The 27,806-nt window shown below is 42.9% G+C and overlaps 1 protein-coding gene and 2 long non-coding RNA genes across 8 annotated transcripts in view; 2 read left to right on the plus strand and 1 right to left on the minus strand.

The window, feature by feature from the left end:
• LOC124429463 overlaps positions 1–8,943 on the plus strand; it is a 31,953-nt gene extending 23,010 nt beyond the window's left edge. Inside the window, exons 2-5 of one of the 5 annotated variants that reach the window (XR_006943455.1) lie at positions 110–4,658; positions 4,847–5,683; positions 5,762–6,603; positions 8,525–8,943. This is a non-coding gene — a long non-coding RNA (uncharacterized LOC124429463). Of the gene's footprint in view, positions 1–109; positions 4,659–4,846; positions 6,604–8,524 lie in introns of all 5 variants that reach the window. The other 4 variants (XR_006943457.1, XR_006943456.1, XR_006943454.1 and 1 more) reach the window with 4 other exon arrangements.
• Positions 8,944–9,524: 581 nt separating this feature from the next.
• The window catches only part of LOC124429446 (AF4/FMR2 family member lilli-like), a 51,774-nt gene continuing 33,492 nt past the window's right edge, over positions 9,525–27,806 (plus strand). Inside the window, exon 1 of the mRNA XM_046974757.1 lies at positions 9,525–10,327. Within this exon, the coding sequence (XP_046830713.1) occupies positions 10,042–10,327 (286 nt within the window). The 5' untranslated portion in view covers positions 9,525–10,041. The remainder of the gene's footprint in view (positions 10,328–27,806) is intronic.
• Positions 13,206–27,727, minus strand: LOC124429468. Of its 2 annotated transcripts, XR_006943464.1 has the most exons (4): positions 20,841–27,727; positions 20,146–20,376; positions 18,761–19,003; positions 13,206–13,903 (listed from the first exon to the last, which is right to left on the minus strand). It is a non-coding gene; the product is annotated as an uncharacterized LOC124429468 (long non-coding RNA). The 2 variants fall into 2 exon arrangements; XR_006943465.1 differs by lacking the exon at positions 18,761–19,003.

The following is a 27,806-nucleotide window of genomic DNA, read 5'->3' on the forward strand; positions in this document are numbered from 1 at the left end:
ATTACGATCGGCAGGTGCAAAAAAAGTAGCCACTAAAATTCGAATTGACTTGAAAGAGGAGCCATCTTTGCGTTACGTTTGCTATTTTCTTATTACTCTTCTTTTTCAGGTAGCCTCCGGTATTCGATGGAATAATAACAGGAGAATCCGATCCAACGACTTGGGAGACTCGTTACCGCAGGAATTATACGATGTTGGGTCCGTAGGGATAAAAGCTAATAATAGTATAAAAGGGACTCAAATGCATATGTAGAACCAGTAACTTTTCTTATAAAGATCAAATACAATTTTCGGATATTGGATGGATGGAAAGAAAAGCCTCCCTTTCCTGTCGCTTCTCCTCTGATCGGATCTTTGTATGCAGCCATCTTCGTGTAATGAGTCCCGAGGTAATCGATATTATTTGTGAATTAATATCCATGTAAATATTCGTCTAATTATTATCCTTATTTAATATTACATCTCTCTTTCATTTTCTTAAAAAATTCTACAAGATTTTCACTCGAAGCAACCTTGATATTCTTCGCATGCGGCACGATCAAGGCTATTTGGTCTTAAGGCCCTCCGAGCAGTTTCAGAAAGACAGAAAGGGGAAGAGAGACGATGCACGCTGAGTCGATGGCCAAGCACGATGGCCAAGCACGATGCCCTTAAGTTGCCTCCTTCTTTGCCTCTTCCTTCTCCTTCTCTTTCTTCTACGTAAGTACGTTCATACGAATGGATGGACGAAGGAACAGTGACTGTGACTGACAGAGTTGAACGCGCGAGCGCATTCGGCCACGGACGGAAAAAGAATGAGTCGAGCACGCGAGCCCGAGTCGAATGGCTTCGTTGAATGGGTTTAAACGGGCGCGTCGCGTCCCGTGAGAAATGAAAATCACCGACGGTGACGAGGCTCGTGTCTCGCTTTCAGCCGCTCGCATATTACCCGGGTATCCGCTTTATTATTTATGAAATATGGCCAGCTATATGAGAGAGTGAGAAAGAAGAAGATAAACGTACGTGGTTGTACGATGAGGAACTAGTCGTTGTCGACTGAACGACTTTGGTAAAACCGGAGAAGAAAGAGGAGGAAGATAAATAGGAGAGACCGTGCTTGAAAAAGAGCTAAATTTGCCGATTCTTTTATTTACTTATTTATTTATTATTATTATTATTTTTTTTTTCTATTTTTTCTATATATCTTTCAACTCAGATCATTTTTCCTTTCTAATGAAAAATAATTCTAAACAGCAGGTCAACGAGATAGAACAATCGAAGAAAATGAAATGCCAATTTCAGGAAAGTAGAGGAAGAATTCACATTAGGAAGGAGCATACCTTACATATTTAAAGGTAACATTAAGCTACTTCACAGAACAACGAGTCGAGTTCGATTCTTCGTGTCACGATCAAAGTTCAAGTCGAGACTTACACGTCGATTGTGTCTCGGGACCATCCCTGTTCTTTCTCATACATATGTATATACATACATACGTACGTCTGTTCGTTGTTGTCTGTTGCCCCAGCGCACTCGAAGAGAACGCATAGCCGTCTGGCCCCGGTAAAGGGTCTCTGACCGATTATCACTTGGTCTTTATGGTCTTTGAGGTTCTTTTAAACCTCCGTCCCGTTTCTCCGCTCCTTAACCCTCCCCTCCCCCTTCCTCTTCATCTTCGTCCCTTCATCCTTGTCGGCCTTCTCTCGCTCTCTCACATGCACACACACACACACATGCACGCACGCACATGCACGCACGCACGCACGCATGCATGTCAGCTCGCGTACGCTTCGCGTTTTTGTCTTTGTTCTTTCATCGACCGATTCTCCTTCCTTTCCCTTCGTCTCGTGATCCAGCGGCAGTTTCTTTTTGTTTTTCTTTTTGTTAGCCACGACCCACAGTGACTGTCTTTTACGTTCGGCATTGCGAAAAGCGTTCTTTCGCTTTTATAATTTTTTAATTCTATTTGAAATTTTTCAATGGTTTCCAAATGTGTCTGTAAACATTTTTTAAAGCTTCGATATAACACAAATCTTACACAAAATTTATTTACCCTAGCTGAAAGAAGCTATTCGGTTGTTCAAGCGGCGAACTAATACTTTTGTGATAGATAGTCAAAGAATTTAGAAGAATATTATAAATGATCGATGTTAGAAAAAGTCCTTTTTACGCAATTAAAGTTACATAGTTTGTTATGAATGGTTGGTAACTCATGTGCTTGGTATTCATGTACATGTGTGCAATGTGGAAGCTAGCAAGAGAGTTTTTGTCGCCTACCTTGGTATTTAAAGCAGGTCTTTTCCAAGATATTATATAGGTTAGTTTGTCGACTTATATAGGTCAGTAGTGTCCGCGCGTATGTAGGTTAAAGCCTTCATCGCCGAGCTCGATTCGAGGTATTCCCGTGGAATTGTCCTGGAAAATTTGTGCGCAAATAAGCGATAGAGATTTTTTTTCTTCTATTTTAGTATTAAAAGGCGCTTTTCCCCAAGAAATTATATAAGTAAATGGGCCAATTCCTTTTCTCATGATTTATATAGGTTAATAGTATATAGGTTAGGATCTCGTTTCTCATCATATTCTTTTCTTCTTCGAGAAACTGATAGAATCCATAATAAATATTCCAAATTATTTTTTATATTCCTTTGATACCATTACATGAGTATATGGATTAACCATTAATGAATTAGATACATTTTTTTTCGAGATTGTCGAGATTAATTGGGAATCTTTTTGACTCGCGAGGTTTAAAAGATAGAAGAAGGCCTACGTTCGTTTCGCGATAATTAAAAGCGCATATATTTCAATTATTTTCATAGAAGTAACAATAGTCGTGCGTACTCCATCGTCATAATTCGTATTAATAAAATTATTTAAGATCGTTTTTCTATTAAATTTCATATTACAAAAGGCTGATTTTTAATAAAAGCTTGAGAAAGTAATAATTTATTTATTGGAACGTAATTATCGAAAGTGGACGTAGTGCGCATGCCCGGCGTAGTGTTATCGTTTTGCCGGTAAAAACTACGCCATCGGTTGGTTTGTGCTAGAGCTCCGCGTATCGTTCTCATCAATTACAGGTAAATTAGCATACTTTTTTTCTAACGTACACCTTTTTCCTCCATATCTATCGATTTCTTAAAACGCTTTTTTTAACACGTATCGTTAGCAAGTCGGATCATCGTCGCATTTAAGGGTTATTCGAAAAAATAAAATCGGCTTTTTCCCTGTCGTACTTTTACATCGTACTTTTTTCTCTCTCGAATATATTCTCCTTATTTTTACGATATCGATACTTTTCTCACCTTTTAACGATCGATCATTTTGCCTTAATACCACTGCTCGATCTTTTACGACTTTATTTAACTCTTATATTTTCAACTTCGGATTTATCAATAATGCATTGGAGTGAATTTTAATGGTAAATATATCGTAGTGATTATGAAATTCGTTATATCTACAAGTTATAGGAAAAAATTAGATCGATTAATTATTTCGGAATAGTTGTGTAAACACTTTTTCGGAATAATAAAGGATCCACGGTTTTTTTTTTGTCAAATAGGTTAGGAGTAAAGTCGTGATCGACGAATTAGTCTACAATCGACCACAATCGAAAGAAAGCTCATCGAATGCGACTAATAATATTATACGATGCCTAGCCTATAGTTAATTTATATGCGGCAACCTTCACGTAGTTAATCATCTGCCTCTGTATTATTTGCGATCTACCGCTATAATATTTCGGTACGTTTATAAAATATCTTTTTCTAAATGTATCTACGCACTATACAACTTATATTAAGCGCTATTAATTATACTTAAAGAAATATAATATTTCTTTAAATCGAAATTCGATCGAAGTATTTACTATTCCAATTAAATTCAGGATTCATCTATTCTTTATAAATTTTGCGTGATAGAGATCTTAAAGAGAGGATTTAGAGGAGAAAGTGAGCGATGAATAATCGTAAGAATTGTTATTGTTATTGGTGTAGGTATCAACCGTGAAATTTTATCCAGTGACCTCGAAGAGGATGACGCGTGGACCGGCTCGAAAGGTCGTCGAAGGTTGATAATAACGGGAATCGGTTGGACGGTCCTCTCACCACTTAACTGCTGCCTACGTTTCTTTAAATAGAGCGTAGTTCTCGGGTGACCGTGTCGGTTCCGCGAACTCGCCGGCCGATTCCAAGTACGTCGTCGCTATGGAATGTCGCTGGCTTTGCTAATACATTTTTGCATTTGCTATCTCTACCAGCACTGAACGAGAAAAGGAAGAGGAAGTGGAAGAGGAAGACTGCTCTCCCACCTTCAACGAGTCGATTCGCCTCAGGCGTTTCAATCAACGCGAATACTTACCGTCGTTGCATGAGTTGCTTCTCTCCCTCCCTCCCTCCCTCCCTCCCTCCCTCTCGGTCTCTCTCCTCACTATTCCAAAGATGACCCCACGAATGGAAACGTAGACTCGAGACGGAGGTGATCCTCCTCTTCTTACGATTACGAGTCCGTACAGCAAGGTCAAAGTACGTTTATCGGCAAGAGATAGGATTTCCTGCTGTCGTCTGCCCAGACGAGGATTGTATTGCCAATATTTATTGCATACAGAGTGTGAATCGTGTAATACGATCAATTGGGAATTGTTTTTCCTGAGGAATTTGCATCGTCGGTAAAATTCTTAGGTAACTTATAGATGATTTCTTTTTCAAAATTATCAACCGAGTCAAGATATTCATATTACATGATTTGTTTTTTATATATTTTAACGAGTGTCTCATTTCAATGAAATCTATTGTTTCATCTTGATGATGAATTTTTTTTTAATATTCGCTCAACGTCGAAGCTAATGATTGCATTGATATTTTTTTAGAGACTCGCCAAAAGAGAGAAAACCGATGGAATCCTTCAATAAGCAAGAAGTTATCGAGTCGTGGTACTTTTCGTCCGGTTGAATTCTCTCTCTCTGTCTCTTAGTCGCAGTGACGTTCTCGTTTTCTAAAGAAGAAATAATAGGAGCTGTGACGTCGATACCACCGGCTCTTAGAAAGGGTAGTAAAGGAGAGGGAGGGAGGCATTCGAGGGGTGAGAAACAAAGGTTTTCATCCGTCGAGACCCATAACCAAGTACGCATATCGTGTCGTGCGACTTTTAATATATTCCACAATTAACCTTACTAATAAATTATTGCTCTACCGACTTCTCGTTGGTAAGAAACCAATGAGTACAATCATATCACGTGACCCCAAGCCACGTTGGATTATCCGACAGTTCGCAGTGCCCTTGAAAGCAGTCATTTATAATATTTTCTTAGATAGACGCGTTAGCTGGTCATGTGTTTCGATCAATGAACTTTCCCTAATGCCTTCTATGCATGTAAATAGTAAGACATATAGAAATCGAGTAACTTGGCGAAGTAAATAATGAAAATAGAGAGCGAGAGAGAGAGAGAGAGAGAGAGAGAGAGAGAGAGAGAGAGAGAGAGAGAGAGAGAGAGAAAACAAGAAAGAAACTAAGGAAGGAAGGAAAAACGAATCGGGTCGCGTTGGGTCATTCGCCAGGAAATCAGTCAACCGGTTTCGTCGTCGTCGTCGTCGTCGTCGTCGTTGAGAGGGAAAGAGACGACGTAGATGAAGAGGTTGAAACATAGAGTAAGCATAGAGAAAGAAGATGGAGAGGAAAGAGAAGAGAGGAGAGAATAGGTATCGGCGTGAGTACTTCTCCCCTCTTTTCGCGTAGCGTCTCTTTTCCTCCTTTTCTCTCTGACTCTTCTCTTTTCTGTTGTTAGTTCCCTTGTCGAGGGAACGAAAAAGAGCGAAAAGCTACGAGGGTTGCCGAGTAAAGACGAGAAGCAACGAGGAGATACGAGGAAGACCGAGGAGAGTCGCGCACCGCGGCGCTGAACGCAGTGCCATCCGATAGGCAGCACCGCTTGCTCCGTGGATCCTTCGCTTCGCTCGCTCGTACGGAAGCCCTGGTTCTCTCTTCGTGCTCTCCCACCTTTTTTCTCTTTCCCTCTCTCTCTTTTTTTTCCTTCCTTCTCTCTCTCTCTCTGTTTTTATCAGAGAGAGAGGGAGAGAGAGACGAGCAAGCTTCCTCATTTCTCGCGTCTCTTTCTCTTTCGATAGTCGAAGTAATATTATCGTGGGCCTTGGTGCGCCTTTTTGTTGTCGTTCGTTCGTTCGTTGCTCACACGCACGCACGCACGCACGCACGCACGCATGCACGCACGCAGCGTGAACGATTTCGCACGATAATACACAAATATATACATATGTATAGGAGTAATACATAGACGCAGTGAATCTTACGCGACGCGCGTCTCTCTCTCTCCCTCTCTCTCTCTCTCTTTCTCTCTGTCTTTCTCTCTCTTTGATCTCTCTTTCGTGGCCTGGAAAACACGGAGATTCACATGGTGTGGACGTCATCGTTGTCATCGTCGTCAACGTCATCGTCGCAATCTATCTTCCATCATCGTGCTGTGATCGTCGCTGTGTATCGTTGTTGATGATCATCGCCGTCCGTACCGTTGCGTACACGCACACACATGTATTAGGCATCGTCGACGTGAGGAGAACCACCCCCTCCCCTTGCAGCTCATCAAGGAGCGGACGCGTGCTGGTCAACACGGTGCGTGTACCTCTCTTTCTCTCTTGCATGCTCACATCGCACATATCTCTATTTTTCTTTCTCTTTCTTTCCCACAACGTAAATCATGATTCACCTTTAGAGAGCATGTTTGAAAAGCTTTCTTGCGTTAGGAGTTTAAGCTTTAGTTGGTTCGTTCGTTCTTTCGTCGAACAGAAAGAGACACCGCTTCTTTTCTCGGAACTCTTGTCGGAACGCGAGGGAGACCGAGCATGGCCGCCTAACGCGAGGCGAGTCACTCTTCGATGTCCATCATGCTAGCTAGTCCGGTGTCTTTTTCTCTCTCTTTTCTTTCCCCTCGTTCGCTATCACTCTCTCTTGTTGCGCGCTTGTGCACACGCATTACGCACTCTATTCATCTCCCTCTACGTTAACGCGCGCGCGCACGCTCTTTCTCTCTCTGCTTTGTCTCCCTCTCGAGTTCAGTCTGTCTCTCTTCCGCCAAGATGCATTCAGTCGGTTCGTCTATCTCTCTCAATCTCGACGAAGCCGTTCGTTCCTCTTCCTCTCTCGTACCGTTACCCTCCGTCGTATTCCTTCTCTTTCTCTCCTTCTCTCTTCCTCTCCACGAGGCTCGTTCTTGTCCCCTGATCGCGCGTTTCATTCGAAAATAGAACGTCAGCGCGCGTGCCGCGCACATTTTTCCCTGTGAAAACAGCAAATTCCCTCTAGCTGGCACGCACTCTCTCTCTCTCTCTCTCTCTCTCTCTCTCTCTCTCTCTCTCTCTCTATCTATCTTTCGTTTTCCGCGAAGAACGTTGCAGCCACCTTCCTTGAGAATCCTGTCACGCGCGACTCGAAACACTCGACGAGCCCTTTGTTGGCCCTCCCCTTCTTTCCCCGTTACATTCTCTTCCTTTGCTCTCCTCCTCGAAGAAAATTATCTTCGACGAACGAGCCACGTGTAAAAGGTTAGAGCAAAGTTCGAGGAGATACGCAATGAATAATAACAATTTTGATGTTTTTTCTCCTTTTTCTTTTGACAAACTTTGTCTTTTATTCCATTTTTTTCATCTAGAATATTTTGGTATCTCCGTACAATATCTATTTTGTATTAATAGAATTCTCCGCAACATTCCTATTAAAAACGAAAACATCTTTTTTTTACTCTTCGAGAAATAAGAGAAGTTTCAGGCGAAATAAACGTGTTCTCTCTTCGTTATCGTCGAGGTTAGATCGACGACTCGCGTTTTCCCTCGCGACAAAAATTGGAGGTCCTGCTAGGTAACGCGAGTACATGACTTTTGCATTAAGAGAATAGCAGCCCGATGAAAACGGAGCAGTTTCTCTCTCTCTCTCTCTCTCTCTCTCTCTCTCTCTCTCCTTATTCTCATTCTCATACATAAACTGTCGACGAGTCACGACGAGTAAGTACGGTTCCCCAACGCAACAATGTTTCTGCTCGTGCACGAGCGTACGCGCGCGCGCTACGTGCCGTTTGTAAAAATAGGTTTTTCATGATTTCTCGCTCCCTGCGAGTCGTCTATACTTAGAGCCGTTCCTCGTGTCTCCGTGTAGTAAACAAATTTCGGAAGGAAGGCATGGACCTCGCGTAACCCACACCTCTTCTCTCACTTCAGTCTCTCTTTTCCACGGGAGAATCTAAATTTATTGCCCAAGTCTTCGCTCTTTGCGAAGAGATATGGAGACCTCGCGGAGTATGGAGAGAAAGAGAGATCGTGGAATCCATAAGACTGTTTACGTGAAAATAGAACTAATGGTTCGAGTTAATAAACATCATTAATAACGTACGTACGTACGATAGAAAACAAGTATATAACTTAGCCCAGTTTGACGACGAAGAAAGAGAAAGAGAGATTGATGAGAATTGTAAAAAAAAAAAGAAAAAAGAAAAAGGAAAGAAAAGAAAAAAAAAGACAAATCGATATCTTTCCTGTTTCAGGTAAATTCAATAGATCCATATCCCGAAGGAAACGCGTATCTCCCGTGCCATCAGAGAGAAAAGCTTGCAATAGCAATTGGCGAGATATCGGAAGAAGAGAAGGAAAGAAAGAAGGAAGAAGAGGAAAGAAAAGGAAAGAGGAAAGAAGAAAAAGGATGCAAAGTAACAGAGGATCCTTTGGATTTCTCGAGGATTATCGTTCTATCATTCTCGAATGTATTGATCGTCTTTGTTCGCGATGATGGAGGAAACAAAGCCGATACTTTTCTTAATTATCAGAGAGACCGGAGGACGCAGGTATTTCGATATCGGCTCGGTGATAGATAAATGTCAGTTTTTACTCGGATAACAAGATCCTCGGGAAGAGGAATTGGAATAAAAAGAAGAGGAAGAAGGGAGAGTCGGTGACGAGTATTGGATGTAGATCACGAGGGGTCGTTGTCGGTGGCGGTGGTGAGGGTGGTGAATCGAGGCTCGCTTGGGCCATCACGGGGGCAGGAGTGGGCTTACTCCTGCTTCTTCTCGTCGTCGTTCTTCAGGGCGATCGCACGACTACGGCCACGGTAACATTGCCGTCGACCGATCACCGGCCATCCCCCACGAATTCTTCTTCCTCCTCTCCTCTTCTTCCTCCTTCCGCTACTTCTCATCCTCTTTCGATCAAGTCACCCTGTTTAAGATCGATTCTTCTTTTGGATTCTTCGATCGGTCGGTGGTGGTGGTGGTGGTGGTGGTGGTGGTGTCACGAGAAACGAAGATCGACAACTTTGTCCTTTTCGGTCGATGGAAATGAGGACGACTCGAGGATAAAAAATACGAAAACTGCTATCGTAAGAAGTACGACGAAGACGACGACGACGACGACGACGACAACAACAACAGCGGCAGCGGCGGCGGCAGCGGCGGCGACAACAACAACAACGACAACAACAACAATAACAACAACAACAACAAGAAAGACGACGACGACGACGACAATAACGACGAGGACGACGACGACAACGACGACGACGACGACGACGACGACGACGACGAGAACGACGACGACGGCGACGACAACGAGGACGACGACGAGGACGGCGACGGCGACGGTGACGGCGACGACGACAGCGACGGCTACCACAACGGCGACGGTGACAGCAACGAGAACGAGGAAGAAGAAGAGGAGGAGGAAGAGGAGGAGAACGAGAGTCCTAGCAACTCGTCTTCCTGGAAGGACGAAGGACAAAGGGGGAGGTGGAAGAGAAGAAGAAGAGGAAGAAGAAGACAAAGAGGGTGGTAACAGTGGTACCGAGCAACTCGTACTCGGTGCTACCGTTGCTGCTGCCGGTGGTGGTAGTAGTAGTAGTAGTAGAAGTAGTAGTAGTAGTAATAGCAGTAGTAGTAGTAGCGGTAGTAGTAGTAGTGGTGTTGGTGTTGCTACTGGTGGTGCTGCTGCTACTGGTGGTAGTGGTGATGGTGGTGGTGGTGGTGTCGTCGAGCTTAGCACCACGACGACGACAACAGTCGCCGAGCCGATGTCAGCGAGTTCGTATCCTGGAGATGAGGAGGAGCTGTCGGGAGCGGAAAATCACCAGCTAGCGAAACGGCCGAGCTCTGGAGAAAGAGAAGGAAAAGGAGAGGAAGAAGAGGAAGAGGAAGTTGGAGAACTGGGCAAGGACGAGTCGACGTTACGCGAGGAGGTCAAGGTCATCGACTCCTCGCCGTCGTCGTCCTCATCCTCGACGAACACCGGGACGACGACGGTACTTTCCACCACGTTGTTACCACCACCCAATCGGGACGACACCTCTATGGAAGCACGTGAGTAAATTCCCCCACCCCCTATCCTCCCCTTATACTCGTCTCGAGCCGACTTGTATATTAAAAGAATGATGGATTTATTACGCTAACGATAATAAATATCAATTCGAAAAAGTCAAATGCAACGTTTTGCCACAAATCGCGAGGTTGATTTATTTTTTCGATCGAGCCAAGAACTTTATTCTTCACTTTTTACATATCTTATTTATTTCCCAACGGGAAATGACAAAGGATTGATATTTTTTTTCGCGCCTTCTCCCCCACCCCCTCCCCCTCTCGAATGGTACGCCGATCATTATATTTTCTTTGTCAACTGTCTGCCGTAACGATCGAGTTAGAACTAATTTGAACTAGCACAAGACACGTGATTCTCCTTTCGAGCGATCGTTTATTTCGTATAACTCGAAATATAAAAATAAGTTGAACGCGTGCCACTAAAGAGTGACAGAGCGTTCTGGTATTCGTATAAATTTTCCTCGTGTTATCTCCGATATACATAGACTCTATAAAACACACGGTATATTTGTCGTTCGGTAATATTTTTTGAGCAACACGAAACTCGTATAATCGACCGTTAAGCTAAATTTAAGAAATTCAGATATCTCCGTCGCCCGCCATCCTACTGTTTTACGACCGATCGACATTAAATTTCCGAATCTTATTGAACCTTAACTGAAATGTTTCAAAAACAAGTTATTATATAGCTTTGAAACACCGATTAATACGACACAACGAAAAAAGCCGTTAATAGAGAATGCGGAAATTTTAATAGAAAAAATTCTTTAGACGCGAATGCACGGAGAAAGTCACGAAAAAGGCGGCAAAAATGAAAGAGAGCCGCGAAACGAAGGGAGAGGAGCAACGGAGCGTACGCGCATCTCTCTCGTGTGTTTTTGATTACGCTTGCACGAGCGCGTGCGTGTGCACGCATGCACGCCGTACACGTCGTTCTTGCCTTCCACGAGCGGCTCGTGACTTTAAGCATGAATCAGAGACGGTCGGTTATTCTTTTCATCCACTCCTCGACAATCGGACTGAATTTTTCGTTAAAAATTTTTCTTCTCAATTTCATTATCTTCGGCTTTGTTTCGGCTTTGTTTTCGAAATGACGATTAAGATAGCAATAAAATCTCTTCAAAGTCACATTACCAAGCGGAACATTGGATACCTTTTAACGCTTCTTTTACGTTTTCTCTGCATTTGTTAAAGTTACAATAAAAAGAGCGTACGTATTTTATTAATATTATTAAATGTCGTTCGGTCCGAAGTAAATAATCGTCGATTTGCCGACAGTTACTTCCTTCTCGTATTTTTCCAAGAAAAACACAATAAGACTAAGAGAGAGGGAGAGAGAGAGAGAGAGAGAGAAAACACGAACGTTCTTCAAATTAGAAAGGTCACAAAGAGTATAGGCGACCGTAAGTCTAGAACAGTAGGTAAGACACACTGCGATCGGTCGATGCGTTTATTTCCGTGTGCCGCTTCTCCGCAGGCGGCTTTTTTCGCTAGCTAATTCGCGATCTGGACAGTTACCAACGGTGAGTTCTCGGTGAGCGCGCGATACCGAGTACTCGGTATAAGAGGAATGACTAAATGCTCTCTGACTAACCGGTCAGGCATTCCGTAACTCGGCTGTCTTATTTTCGTTGCTCCAGAAAAGAAGAGTGAAGCCGAACTGACAAGTAATCTCTAATTTCATTTCGATTACGTACCGTTCAATCATCTTTCTTTTTCATTATCGTCGATGCTATGCACGTATTCACCCCTTTAGAAGAAAAGCAGCAAACGTTTTACTCGTGGGGAACGAAAATATTATAGGCTTTCGTAATTGCTCAATCTTATAATTCTCCAATAATACGTTATCATAGGGCCATACTTCTTTCGAATCGTCCGATTATTCTCCTTTTATTTGATCGTCGAGGTGATTCTACGCAAGGGACATTTCGATGAGAACGCGATTATAACTTTGTCTTTATAACTATGAAAAGAGACCATTTAATCGAGTCGTTTGATTCGAAGTGAACGATTCATTTCTATCATTTAACGAAACCCTTTTCTCAATAATTTTCTTTCTTCTTTTGAATTTTTTGTTATTTCTATTCTTTCTTTCGGAATTTTCTTCGGCGTAACTCGAGGAAACGCGCATGAAACGGACTTGTGCACGAAAGCAACTCGATCGAGTCTCTCTCGTTCTCGTCGTAGATTCGTGATTTTTGTTCTCCCCTTGGTGAAGGGAGAGAGCAGCAGTCGCACGAGAGAGGAGTGTGCTCGTACCTAGCAAGAGCCAAAGAAAGAGAAAGGGAGATATGGAAAAACCGAGTAAAGCTGCGAGAGAGACTCTTCGGTGCAAAGGAGCTCTCCTGCGATGAGGAGGAGGAACGAAGGGATGGGCAGAAGAGAAACAAGAAAAGGGTTAACGTCCTTTCGTTTACTCCTTGCCCTCTCTCTCCCTCCCACTCGGCACTTCGTTCGGTTTCCTTCTTTCTCTTTCTCTCTCTCTCTCTCTCTCCCACTCATCGTACGTCTTTCGACCGTGACTATATACCGTATTGTACCCTTCTCTTTCTCTCTCTCTCTCTCTCTCTCTCTCTCTCTCTATCTCTCTTCCTCGCACACTACCGCCATTTATTATTCATCGGCAAGGAAAATTTATATACGCCTTACCTCTCGGCGTCATATTTAATTCTCGATTTACGATTCCACGCCCCTACCTTTTTTCGACGGCGTTGCATGTCTGATGGAGCTCTCTTGGACTACGTACATATGTATGTACGTATGTTCTCGACTGTGACGATTTGCTTCTCTTTCTCATTTGTTTATTACGCCGACTGGAAAGAAAAAACAGGACTGGAGAGGAGAGGAAGTACTAACAATTGTATTCCTTTTTTATTTTACTTTTAATTTCTCTTATCGTAATCTAAATCTCTTCATTATTTTTCTTCATGTTGCCTTTTAATTATCTCTTTTGAATTTCTTCAAAGTAAAGTACAAATTTGAAACGGTATACGGATATAAGGTGTGCTTCGTCGTTTATAACGTTTAATTAATTTGAAGAATTTATTAGATTAAAAATAAATACAAATCATATGAGAGAAAAGAAATAGAGAGAATAGTATAGGTCAATGACAGAAGGGGGAAGAGGAGGAGGAGGAGGAGGAGGAAGGGGGGGTGGTGCGAAAGGGCTTGGTCGCTATGGAAACCCTCGCTGCGGGGTGGCTCAAGTTTTTTATGGCGTACTGGACGATTGTCGGGAGGGTCGGGATTCTAAAAATCGTTACACAGACCTAGATACTCCGCACTCTTCGACGCCATCCCACGACGGAGAGGAAGAAATCTCTCCACCTTCGATTCTCTTCATTCTTCTCTTTCTATTTTCCTCTCTCTCTCTCTCTCTCTCATGGTCCTCCTCTCGCGACCCTCTTGGCAACCAACCTCTCTCGCAAACTCCATCCGTCCTTCCCTTCTCTTTCTCCTCCTCTCCCTCCTCTGAGCGTAAACCCTTTTTTATCGATCGATCTTTTCTCCTTTTGTAGGCCGTCAGCAACAAGCGATCGTTTCCAACCGAGATGTAAATTGCTTTGCAAAAATTTCCACGTATGAAGAGAAATTGAACGAACAAAAAAAAAAAAAAAACAGAAAAAAAAGAAAGAAAAGGAACAAAAAAAAAAAGAAAACAGATCAGAATCGTGTATATCCTGATAATAATTTCTAAATAGACGCGCATTGTCCGGAAATTTTTTGACGATAGTATACATTCGACTTGGCACGCACGTAATTTCTAAATTTGTATTGTGACGCACATAAAACGTCTCTATGAGTAACGCCCACGAATCGTGGCACGATGTTACGATTATACGCAAGTGTTCTCTCTGTGTGTTTCTATCTTTGTCTCTCTCTCTCTCTCTCCCCCTCCCCCTCCCCCCTCTCTCTATTTATCTCTCTTTCTCTTATTAGCATGTAGAGTTATCGCGACGTTTCGTCGGAGAATCCTCGCATTACCGGTGATTCACTCTGTCTCTTTACAATAGACAATGCGTCTTTTTTCTCTCTTTCCTTCCATTGTTGCAAAGCGGATTGGCAAAAGTGACGATTCGTTACGACTCGCAATGATCTCATTGTTCTTGACTTTCTCGAAATCGGTCGAGTCGTTGCACGATTCTCTTGCCAATTCATTTTTATTCGATATAGTAATCTTTTTTCTTCTTTTGCATCTGGTAGCAGTAGTAATCGTAGCTCGTATTTGCCCTCGGTACTGTTTCTGCTAGCAGAAACGACGAGAGAGGAAAATGACAAGAGAGAAAGGGATAGAGAGGGAGGGTTTGGCACCCTTCGCAACTCTTCACAAGGTATACCAACGTAGGATCGGGGTGAATAGCAAAAGACAGAGAGAGAGAGAGAGAGAGAAAACCATGTGCTGCCGTAGCGTTACCACCGGTGTTCTCGGTTCGAGCCAAGTATTGACTGACTCTTCTACGGAGAACTATACGTACATATGTACTAACCCTATAATAGCAGGAGGTTGTTCGAAGGGCCTTAACCTGCAGCTTGAAAGCAGAATGCAACTCTCGAAAGTGAAATACGCATTGCTAACATCTAGTAGGGGATTTTTCCAAAAGATGGATCGATCGATTTTACTCTTTTGTAGAAAAATCAAAATACGTTTTAACATTAACGTCTACTCAAATTAACTAGACGTTAATGTGAAACCCCCCACTCAAATAATAATCATAGCTGTAGAGTTTGGCTAGCTATAGCGTCATACCCTCGTCTCTTGATTCAATTCTCTCACCCTCTTTTCCTGTCCTCTCCCTCTGGAATGCGAAAACATGGATGGAAGGGAGGAAGCAAAAGTGTGTGAGAGAGAGAGAGAAAGAGAGAGGTAAAGGTGAGGTGGGTAGGGTAGGAAAATGGTGCCAAGTACACAGCACTGGGTCATCGACCAGCCGTCGTTCGCGCCTGTCCTACGTGGAATACGTTTGGCCATTTTCTATACTACGTGATACCTCATCGATAATATCGAAGCCAATTGAAAGAAGCCTTTCGTTAAATTAGGTCGAGCTGGAAATCAAATTAAAATTAAATTCTCTTTTTTCTCTTACTTTCTCTGTCTCATCTCTCTCTCCCTCCCTCCCTCTTTCTGTCTTTGTCTTGAAAGTTTTCAATTAGGAGAGTAAATATTATAACTAGCTAATAGATTCATGAATTCCATATTGCGATGTCTAATAGTAGGAAAGAATGCCTTTCATCTGTTTTTGAAAGAGAGAGGATGGATTGTGTGGTACCTGTACGTAATTCCGAGTGCGGTGGCAGCGCTTTCGGGCGAGCAGACTAAACAAAAATAAGCTCGCTGCGTGTATACAGCCTGTCACAAAATCGGATCCCATCGTCTAAACACCGGATTATTCCTCTCTGTGAGCAACGATGTTAACTCTCGAGGAGGAGATACCCCAGTGAAATGTATCTCTTTCGATAGTTTCCTAAAGAGTTTTCATTTTCATAATATCTCTAGCAAAAGAGAATTATATTTTTGCGTCTCTGCTTTGTATCATGTCATTGTTTTTCTTCTGTTTCTGTACGCTTATATCCTCCTCTCTAATTTTCTATCTTTGTCCATCTCTCCGTGTCTATTTCCTACCTTTTTCTGTGCATCCGTCTGTGAATTCTCTGTCTTCCTGTTCTCTGTCCTCTCTCTCTCTCTCTCTCTCTCTCTCTCTCTCTTTGATTTCCGTATAACTGTCTCTACGTGTCTCTCCAATTCTACCTGTCTTCTTTTCCTCACTCTTTCGTTTCCTTTCTCTCTCTCTCTCTCTCTCTCACTGTCTACCATATTTATCGTAGCGCGGCCACGTCGATCGACGACATCGGCACGTATATACCCACCTACATACCCGCATCATACACGAGCCAACACTTTCCCATGTTCACGTCGCCGCGTCAGACATTGTTTTTCCTTCTTCCACTACGCGTGTACGCATCGAGCGTCACATACACGCGCACAGTTTGTTTGCACACAAAGTGCGAGGCAAACGAGAGAGAGAGAGAGAGAGAAAGGGAGATAAAAGCAAACGTGTACTCGCAAATAATTCATCGGATGGGATCAACACCGATGTTGAAAAAAGCATAAAACGAGAAAAACATCTAATTCGTAGACACGATTAAGATGTGAGGTCGTTTGAACGTATCGTCATTGGCTCGTTTGTTGTCTCTTCTTTGTCGTCCCACTTTATTGAAGCGCGTGCGCGCGCATACACACACACACACACACACACACACACTGAGATGAGAACGCGCGTCGAAAGAGAGCGGCGAAACGTGCGAGGAGAAGACGAGCGTGACGAAATAGCAGAAGCTATCTGTACGCGTGCTGTCGAATGTCTGGCTCGCGTCTGGCCGGGATCCTTGAATGAAAGCCTATTTTTAAAAGGGTGTACAAACGGATAAACAAACGGCACGGCGTGTGCGCTCTCTCTCCCTTTCCCTCCCTCTCTGTCTCTCTCTCTCTCTCCTCGGACCGCGAAATGGAATTCGAAAGCTGGCTCGCACTAGCTCCTACGTGCCTTTCGTCAGCGTAACTCTTCTCTTCGTTTTTAGAGAGAGAGAGAGAGAGAGAGAGAGAGAGCGTTGCGACGTCCTCGCGTCGAAATTTCGAAAGGATTTGTCTCTTTTTTCGATACAAAATATTTCAACCGCTTGAATGAATATAATCTTCTGATCGATTCAGGTAGTTCAGATATGTGTTTTCATTAGACAAAATGGAATGACGCATTTAACAAGAGCAATAACAAAAAGAAGAGAAGTCAGCATCGCTCGTAGATACATACATATATATATATATATACATATATGTATATATATATAATACCGAGTTACGTCGAGACGTTCGGCAGACATAAAAAATGTTTGCTTCTGGCGCGGTAGCGAATTACGTCGCAACGTCGACAATGTCGTTGTTAGCTTTTACGTTTGCGCCGGAAATTACTTTTATCAGTGACTAATAATAATAACGAAGATGCTAATAATGCCTATCGCGAGATATGATCGAATGCGTTCTCGAAACTGGCTTGGTCGTCATCTCAAGATGAAAAATCAAACTCGTTCTTTTCGATCTAATCAATTCCGATCGACATCGACTATTAATAACGAACAGGTCCAAGTACTACGGTCTATTTGTTTTTTTTCCATTTCCTTTAACGAGTTTAACACTTATAAATAACTTCTTGAAACAGAAACACAGAGACACTTTTTTTTTTTTTATGATGTTATCGTATTAATTATTTAATTATTCGTGTCGTTCGTTAGTTAATAATTATTATTTTGCATTACAATTATTATTATGATACTTAACGTTTATTATTTCACGATATTGCTATAGATATTAATAAACCTCTTTCTCTCTCTTTCTCTCTTACTACAGACATTTCGAACTTTTTCAAAATAAAATCAGAATCTCGTTCCAAGGCAACGCGTTGATCGTGATATATCGATATTGGCGAGACTTCCTTTCCTTTTACGATCGAACCGATGATCGTACGTTAGATTACACGTATCTTTTCCCCCCTCTCTCTCTCTCTCTCTCTCTCTCACACTCTTTATGTATGTAGCCCCTACGACGTAAATAAATCTGGCTTAGGCAACACGAATCATGCGAGTTGCTCTGCAACATTCTTGCGACTGGTTTATTTATCTCTCGCTCTCTCTCCCCCTCCTCTCGCTCTCTCTCTCTCTCTCTGTTAAGCAGACTTCTATCTCTCGACACAAGTGAGAAATACACGTGCCGAATGATCGATGAGAACTAGTTTGGATTATGCGTATCGTCTCGCCACGATTATCCTTTTTTTTTTCACGATTACACGCAACGCGTTGCGCTCGGCACCTGTGTCCTCGTTATTACAAACTTTTCTCAACGGCCTCGATTAAAGAATCTCTTCAATGTGGGAACGAAAAAAAAGATGTCAATTCCTTAAGAAGAGACATCGGGCCTAAGCTCTTTATCGAAAGCTGTCTCAATTTTTCCACAAACGTTAATGCAATGTTTTTGCAAAGTTAAATCCTGAGAACATTCTTTGAGTGAAAAATACTTGCCTACTTATCTGATATTATTTGTCAAAATAATATCCGAGGAAATTGTCATTGCATCAATCTGATATAATTTAAGAAAAGAAAAGTGAAAAAAACGGAGAAGAAAATCGACGATCTCTTCCGTAACACCGAGACGAAACCGAGTGTTTGTATCGTATTTTAACATGATTTATTTCAAGCGGTAGAAGAAGAAAAAGAGAGACGCGAGAACGTTGGCGCAAGCCCACGCATTATTTTCTTTTCACGTGTTCGTTCGATGACGACTACGTTGACGATCGTACGAGTAAATGAAATTACGTGTATGTCGAATTTTCATTCTTCGTTATCGACCGATAAAATTATAAAGGTACGTACGTTGCGTGAGAAGATAAAGGCCCAAGATCGTTGTGTGCGTCTGTTTGTCTTCGAAGAGATATCCCAACCGAGGAAAGATTTCAGACGGTATAGGGTTTTATATAACTCGAGGACGCGTTGCACTTTCGACCCTGCGAGTCATTAAAGATAAGTCCTGCGTCGGTCGGCTTCTTAAAATACATTCAGACGTCGAAATCGTTGCGTTCGCCTAAGTGTGTGCGTGGAAAGAGCAGAGAAGAAGAGCTACAACATTTATTTTCCATGTCGATAATCATTATAAACCTAGTAGGAAGAGTCTGATATTTTCCAACTTTTAGCTCGTATAAAAAATATATAAGCGATAAGGATATCTAGTTGACTTGGAACTAGACTCTGATTTCAAGTATAAAAAAGAAAACAAAAATAATCTAAGAATATGTAAGCATCTTTAATGCACGTAATCGAGGAGAGTAGGACTTTCTCGCGAACGTTAGAGAAGAGAGGAAAAGGGAAAAAGGAAAAGAAAAAGAAAAAAAAAAATAAATAAACAGGAGGCGTTCGTGTGGGCCAGCCGGCGTTGCGGCCATGCATGTGCATATGCGCATAGTAGCCTTGAGCCACTATTACCGGCTGTTTGCACCATGATGTAATCGTATCCTACCCTATCCGAGACGGCCTAGGCTGCACCCAGTGCGCGAGAAAGAGCAAGAGAACGACAACGAGAAAGAGAGAGAGAGAGAGAGAGAGAGAGAGAGAGAGAGAGAGAGGACCCTCGTCGTAAATAATACTCCCTGCACGTTAGGCGAGTTAGGTGCATTGAAATAATTTACGATAAGCTTCGTTGCTCGTCGCGCGTGCTTCGCGATGGAACGAGCCAAGCATTTTCTCTCTCTCTCTCTCTCTCTCTCTCTCTCTCTCTGTCTTCTTTTTTTGTTCGTTCCCTTTTCCGATTCGAGCCTCCATCGTTGTTGTTGTGTGACCCCTCTCTCTCCTTTTATTTTTTTCTCTTTCCCTTTTGTATTCCTTGTATTTCGTGCTCGTGCCCGGGCCGTGGGATAATTAGGCGTATGACCTCTTTGCTTCTCTACGAGGGGGAGAAACAATGATCTCTTTCTTTCCGCCTTTCTTTCTTATTTCATCTCTTCCGAGTCTCTATTTCTAGGAGTTCTCGTCATTAAATTACTCTAGTTTTATGTAGGTTTAGACCTACATTACATTAGATGCGCATTAATGAAATATCGCTTATTACGTATTCGTCAAATAAAGTCAATGATTAATAACGATTCGATCGATCAACGAATTTAAAGCGTCCAATGAGTAGAGAACGAATTGCGTACCGATTGTGAGTCAGAACTAAACGAATTTTGTTTTGGTGTGCCAGTGCAATGTCCGTACGATATACATACCTCCTTCTTATTCTCTCTTCACATCGTCATACTTGTCGAATCGTTCGCTAGTACGTTCACCTCGCAAGGCCAATTGCCTTGTATTACGTCGTCTTTCGCCCGTTGTTCCCTCTTGCTGGTTTGCCCCCTTTTAGGTTTGTCGTCGTCGTCGTCGTCGTCGTCGTCGTCGGCGCCGCCGTCGCCATCGCCGTCGCCGTCGCCGTCGCCGTCGGTGTCGTCAGACGGTCCATTCTAAACGATTTCGTAAATAACGGACGTATTATTTTCTTGAATGTGCGTTTACGTTTTGGTTCATGCAAGAGAACGCCCACTGAAAACGTGAGATCGTGATGCTCGGCAAAGTTAAAATAGGTCTCATGAATTTTCGGAGATACTTAATAGTTCGGCTCGTTTCGAATATCTTTAGACTTATTTCGAATGTCTTATTTAAGAAATGATGATATCAAAGTATAGGAGTGCTCGTGTTAGAGATTAGCACGTGGTATTAATTAGATCGATCGAAGTAAGAGCTTATCATTGGATCGAATCGATTGGATCGGTATCAATTTACCAAGAAAAAATGGCAAATTTTTAATATCTCTTCCAGGCGTATAAAGAACAGTAGGTATATATATATATATATATATATATACATCGTGTATCGTGTACGGACAGCTGCGAGACGAAAGCATACGTAAAACTACTTGGTACATAACTGTACGTCCTGTCGACTGGTCAAGGACGTACTCTTTAACGACGAGACAGAAGCAACGGCAGCCTCCACGAGAGACTTTAGCACATCGCCGATAACGTCACGCACGCGTTCGGCTTGTACGTTCGGGCCTCTTCTCGCTCTCCTCCTTTCTTTCTTTTTTCTTTCTCCTTTTCTCTTTTTCTCTGAGTGGCCTTCCTTCCAGGCAAGGAGTGTCAAGTTCCAATGTAAGAAACAAGACGTTCCCGGAAATCATGGCGAATCCACCGAGTCATCGCGCGGTCTTATGAATTTTATCTAAACGATCGTTCAACGTTCGAGAAATTTCTCTAACGATAACATAATTTGACTTCACATCGACCTTCTTACGTCAAGAGAGAGTGATCAATTTTTTAATTATTGCTCTTAATCAGTTAGTTTGTCTTTGCGAATCAATCGCAATAATAACTAGTTGATCGTTAACGACGAACGTACTTGAATATTTTCCTTCGGAAAGAAGTACGATTAAACGTTCGAAGTTTAATCGAAACAAGCGAAAGAGAACAAAAGGAACAAAAGAAAGAAAAGAAGAAAAAAAAGAAAGGATGTACAAATGTGTTAGAATTAAAACGATCGATGTTTGTATGGCGAAAGCATTGTACGTGACAAAAGGAAAAGAGAGATGCATATCCGAAGCTTCTTTAGAAAGGAGAAACATTTACGTAAGCTCGCGCATTATCGTTCTTCCTCTTTTTTTCGATCGATCGATCGATCGATCGGGATCGAAGGAATCTCGTCGATATGATCATTCACTTTTTTGCTCCGAAATATCGCGAAATTTGACGGACGTCATCACGAATCTTACTCTCCTTCGAACGGGTGTTTTTTTATCGCGTAAGAAAAAGAAAAAAAAAGGAGGTCGTTGGGCCTGGCATTTTTCGTTCCTTTTTTCTTTTTTTCTCTCTCTTTTTTTTTTTTCTTCATTTTTCTTTTCCTTCTTCTTTCTTTTAAAAACGCCTCCCGTTCGTCTCGCGGCTTTAGCAGCGACGCCTAGTTTCAACGGGGCGTTACGTAAAGTCTGACTTTATTTGCATTGTCGATATCGTTTGTTCGTTTTCGAATAATGCGATTCGATCGAAATCACGTTGTCATGTAAAACGTCATTGTTATCAGCGACTAACGAATGATCTCGCAATTATTATCGTAAGGAAGGGCTTGGAAAAAAAAAAAAAAAAGAAAGAAAAATGAAATCGGAAAAGAGAATGACAAAGATGAGAGAAGAATAAAGAAGGAAATATAAGAATGAAGAGTCTAGGAGTCGTTCTTTCGTCGTGTAGGGTCTTGGAAGCATCGTCTTTCAAACGACATGTACGATGCCGTCTAAACAGCCGGTTTATCCCAGTAAATAAGTCGGAGAGCACGAACTCGTACGCGGGACATCAGCGTGGTACTGATTAGTTGATTTACTTAAACCTCCTTTTCCTCCTTCTTCTCCCCTCCCTGCTCCTCCTCCTCCTCCTCCTCCTCGTCGTCGTCGTCGTCGTCGTCGTCATCGTCGATAATGATCGTGCGATAGTAGTGGTGGTAGCCATCATCGTGTCCAGCGAACGGCCTTTTCTGCAACTAGGCTAAGGCCATGCGTCGTATTCGACGACGTGCTGCTACCGCACGTCGTATGGAATCTCTCGAGTATCTAGAAAAAGGCGTAGATGCTTTTCTTTTTCCACTCACGTATGTATACGTAAACGTATGTATCTTCGTTCGTACTCGTTTTATTCTAGAAACGAGTCTTCTTTCCTTGATTTTTCCTTCTGGGATCAGAGGTGCTCAATCCTGAAAGAATGCCCAACGAAATGCCAAAGAAATACTTTCGTTTGTTTTGCGATAAGAGTAGTCCCGTCAGGATATTTCTCGAAGAAAAATTATAGTCTTTTGTTTTTTCTCTTTTTCTTTTCGACGTATCTCTGGGTTTTACTCTTTTAGGATTCTCGCGACGTTTACGTACCGTATTACGTACATCGTTTGAAATAGTATACCGGTTGAATATTTATGGCTTTCAAGGATAGACGCATCCCTGCGTTGTTGGGAACGTACGTAGAATCCTTCATGAAGTTTCTAACAGATCCGATAGACTCGTGCGGGGCGTTCTTTCCTCGTTCTTTTCTCATTCTTTCCTCGTTCTATGCGAGTCGCGTCGATCGAATAGTTGCATAACGTGATTCTTTCGAGCGTCTGCACTTTCGCGATATTTTTTCGAAGAAACGCGATCTGATCCAATGCGTATGATGTTTCAGCTTATCTATAGCGAACGGCAGTCATCATCGATGGATCGAGTAGTAGTGACTACTCGTCGTAAAAAAGGAGCAGGGAGGGGAGTGTAAAATCTAACGGTGGACTCCCCCGTTAAAGCGAATCCCTAGACGCTTGACAGACTACTTGTGCTTTGCACAATAGTAGGAAGCGCTAAAAATAATCCGGCTCGGCTCCGCGACGTTCTGGCCTTGGCCAGCCTCGGCTTCTTGCAATCTGGTAGTACCACCTCTCTTTCTCAACTTACCCTCTTCACTCCTCTACACGAAGAATGCCCACCCACATATGCACAGCACCGTTCTGTATTCTTATACTTCCTTTTTTCCTCGCTCCTTTTCTCTCTCTCTCTCTCTCTCTCTCTCTTCTTTTCTTTTCCTTTCCTTTCTTTTCTTTTCTTTTCTTTTCTTTTCTTTTCTTTTCTTTTCTTTTCTTTTCTTTTCTTTCCTCTCCTTTCCTATTCTTTTTTTCCCTTTCTCTCCTCGACCATCACGGACCATCCCCGCTCCAAAGGTCTCATTGGGGTACTATGTTCAGAAAATGTCCTTTCATTTTCTTCTCCCTTTGGAGATCGAGGAATTTTTGCGATTTCGTAAAAAAGTCGGCGATAAAACTCTTAGGAAAATTGTTGTTGACGATGTTCTCCGAATAAAACTTCAATGATAGCGATGAATCGATTTGGGTTGGCTCTCACGAGTCAGAGACGAGGAGCGTGGCTGGAAGATAAACTAGGAGTCTCGTTAAGATCGACGATACGACGATTTCGACGACAGGCAGGACTCGTCGTTGAAGGAGCGATCGTTAAGGACGCTTTAACGAGGAGAGCCATGCAGAGCCAGGACAATGGAGGACAACCATGACGACGACGACGACGACGACGACGACGACGACGACGACGACGACGACGACGACATTCGTCTAACGTCCTTTCCTTCCTCAACGACAACGATCATGCCATGTTTCTGGCCTCTTCAATCGTACAAACGACGCCTTCTCCTCTCTCTCTCTCTCACACACACACACGCCTGAATTTTGAATATCGAACGACGCATTTAGCGCGAATTTCATTCATAGATTGCTTTTTTTCTTATGCATACTATGGTTGCACATAAAAGAGGAGAAAGAGAAAGAAGCTATAAATATTTATTTTTCTATTTTATTTTTTACTCGGGTTTATGAACTCGGATTTATTCATAAATAGAATTGCAAAAAAAAGTCGAAGATACGGCAGAGAAAAAGAGAGAGAGAGAGAGAGCGAGAGTCATATGCGATTAGAAGTAATAACGAGGATGCTGATGAGGACGAAAAAGAGAAAAGAAGGCTCGTCCTTGGTCCGTTAGGTTCGTCTCGAGAGTACCGCTCGCGAGAAATGTTCGTGAGCTGCGGAAAGGTTAGCCTCGAAATCAGCGACGCGTGCAACAGTACCAGCCATCTCGTTTCTCCTGCTTCGTTATCCACATTCTCTTCCATCTTTTTCTTTCTCTTCTTTTTCTTTCTCTTCTTTCATTCAGCGTCCGAGTTTGTGCGAGCCTGGCGGCATCGATGGCGTCGGCGTTTAACGGTACTGAAAATCAATTAATGATCGCGACCATCATCGTACTCTTCCTTTTTATTCGTCTTTGAGTTCGACCTCCTCCCTTTCTTTCGATACTGATCTAGGATGATGAGAAAAAATATTGTTTCGATCGAAATCTATTCAAGTACGCGCGTATGTTTATCCGCATATTCATTTGTTTACGCGACCATTCGTAGAAGGCATGTTATCTGACTGTCTCTCTTTTTCTCCCTCCCTCTCATCCCCTCTTTGTCTCTTCTCTCTCTCTCTTTGGATCGTTGAACGCTCTTCTCCTGCTTCACGCTGGCTTTCCTATCTAGGTCACAGGACAAAGAGCACGCCGAGTAGGCCTGGCTAGACAAGAAAGAGACGGATGACGTAGGAGAGTTAGTCAACTCGGCTCGCATTATCGAAGAATGCCACGTTTTAACAAGCCTTCCTTTCTTTCCCCATTTTTTCTTTATGTTTTTTAATTTCGCATAGACCATCTCGACGAATAAACAGCTATTCTTATTATCGCTTTTTCTATTTTCTTTTCTTCTCTAATTCGTTGATAGTTAGACGAGAGATTAGAGGAACAGAGAACGTCGTCGTCGTCGTCGTCGTGGAGCGAATGGTCCTTACTTGGAATGAAGTGAAAACCAAGGTAAAATCCGGTTTTCATTTCGGTCGGATTCCACTCTGCCCTTCGTACATGGATGGCCACGTCGTCGACTCGGGTCAAACACGTGTCTATCCCTCGGTCTCCTCATAGGCGTGGAAACCTTTCGGCGAGTCCTTCGTCGTCTCGTCTCGTCTCGTCTCGTCTCGTCTTGTCTCGTTCACGTTCGAACGTTGAAAATCCGTTTAAAGATTGCGCCGCTTTAATCTCCGACGAAGCCGAGCGACCCGTCAATAATACAGATAAGCGTATTAAAAGTGACTCGACGCATTCACCCGAGCCGTGGAAATCCCTTAGATTCGTTCTTTATTCTTTAATTTATTTTTAACCATCGAATACACTTTTATCCTTTACCTTTTTTCCTTCTAAACTTAAGCCGACCGAATCGTATGTATGACCCTATTAAAGAAATTTCTTCGGCTCGTTCGTCCGAGAAATGTCTTTTTTTTTAAATAGATACGTATGTACATATATGTATATATATATTTATTTATTTATTTTTTATTGTACCGCAGGATAAAGCAGTATAAATAGTATTTTTTTCAACGATATACTTTTCAACATATTTTGAAGGGGAAGGTATCAAAAGGTTGCACCTGCGACATTTGCGACGCAAAACGCGACGCCCACCTGTCGAACTTAAAATTTACGGGAAAAAATAGGGACTGTAAGAAAGGGAATATTTGTTAGATTAAATGTAGATCCTCTCAAACTACCGTCGACGCTAACGTTTACAATAATATTCAACGAAACGAGAATAGAAAATATTCGTTCCGATCGATATCTCGATTACGGGCAAAAGAAAATTCGAGGAGTAGGAACCTCGTCGTCGTCGTCGTCGTCGTCGTCGTCGTCGTCGTCCTTGATGGGTCATTTCGACGTTGGAAAGGGCTCCGACTGCTTTCGCTCGTTCGTTCGCCCTTTTCTACCCATGCTGCATGCGATCCTCGGATGCAGGCATGCAAGAGGCTTAAACTGCACGTACAAAGACACGCTTCTACGGTCCGTCTGTGTGTCTCTCTCTCTCTCTCTCCCTCCCTCCCTCCCTCTGCATGCCTGTGTATATGTATGTGTGTGTGCAGGACTCGGTGTAAGGGAGTCGCTCGCAAGTGGGTTTGGGGCCCGTCGCGTGTTTTTGTCCCCCGTCTGGCCCCCACCGTAGCTCATCGTTTTTTGTCTGGTGCGCTGCATGCGCTGCACCATCGTAACTTCTCTCTCTCTCTCTCTCTCATACTCTCCTTTCCCTCTCTTTTTTATTCTCCATCTTTCGTATTCTTTCTCCCTCTCTTTCTGTCTCTTATTTTCTCTCACTCTTTCTCTTTCTTTCTCTTCGTTGTCGTCGTCATCGTCCTGCAAGTCCACTCGCACTGTCGGCCCAGTACACGCGCGTGCACGTGCGTGTGCAAAAGGAGGAGATTCGCTCGTTGCAAGCCAGCAGTCTCGGTTATGACCCCAGAAAAAGGAGGAGGAAGAGAAGGATACCGGGAGAAAAGAAGATGCTCTCGTGAGTTCTCGATGCACCTGCCGTCCCTTCTTTTGCGCGCGCGCGTTTTCTCTCTAACGATGGACATAGAGAAAAAAAGATTGTAATTAAAAACAAAAACGAAAATGAGATGTAACGAGAAAGAAAATAAATGGGAAGAGAAGGGAAAGTGAAGGGCAGCTCGAAAGAAACGGGGAGGAAGCTAATCAAAATATATCTATGAAAGGTGCGGGAAGTCTTTCCCTTTTTTTTTCTTTTTTTAAGCTCGACGTAGACGACGACGACGACGACGACGACGACGATGGCAGACATCCTAAACGCTCCGTCAAATATTGACACGCAAAATGTTTGCGGACTTAGACGCCGGCCGGCTGCTCCTTCTCGCACAAAAGCTGACCAAAAGCAAACGCTCCACCTTCTCCTTCGACTTTCCGAGCCTTCCCTTTTCTCTTCCTCCTTCTTCTACTTCTTGTTCTTCTTCTTCTTCTTCTTCTTCTTCTTCTTCTTCTTCTTCTTCTTCTTCTTCTTCTTCTTTACCTTCTATTCGTTCTCGAACTCGTGGAGTACGTAGGGAGACCCTGGCTCTCTGCACTTTGGCAGTTCAAACACGTCGGACTCGGGGCGTGGTCGCTAATAATTCTAATAACGAAGACTCGATCGTTCCTCGCGTAAGAAACGAGGATTATTTCAGAGCTGGGGAATTTTCTTCGACTCGCTCGCTCCTCTTCCACAGACAAACGTTATTCTTCGTTAGTTATATCTTTCTTTTCGAGTCTTTCGGCGGATGGAGCTGCGTGATGCTGCTACGTTGGCGAAGAGTGTATCTCTCTCTCTCTCTCTCTCTCTCTCTCGAGAGAGAGAGAGAGAGAGAGAGAGAGAGAGATGGAGGGAGGGGGGTGGGGGCGAGGGAGAGAGAAAGAGATAAAGAGGACGTTTAACGAGCGGTGGGTGACGAGCGGTTCAAACCGTTGAACTGGCGATGATG

This window comes from Vespa crabro, chromosome 15, assembly GCF_910589235.1.
Source record: "Vespa crabro chromosome 15, iyVesCrab1.2, whole genome shotgun sequence".
Lineage (NCBI taxonomy): Eukaryota > Metazoa > Arthropoda > Insecta > Hymenoptera > Vespidae > Vespa > Vespa crabro.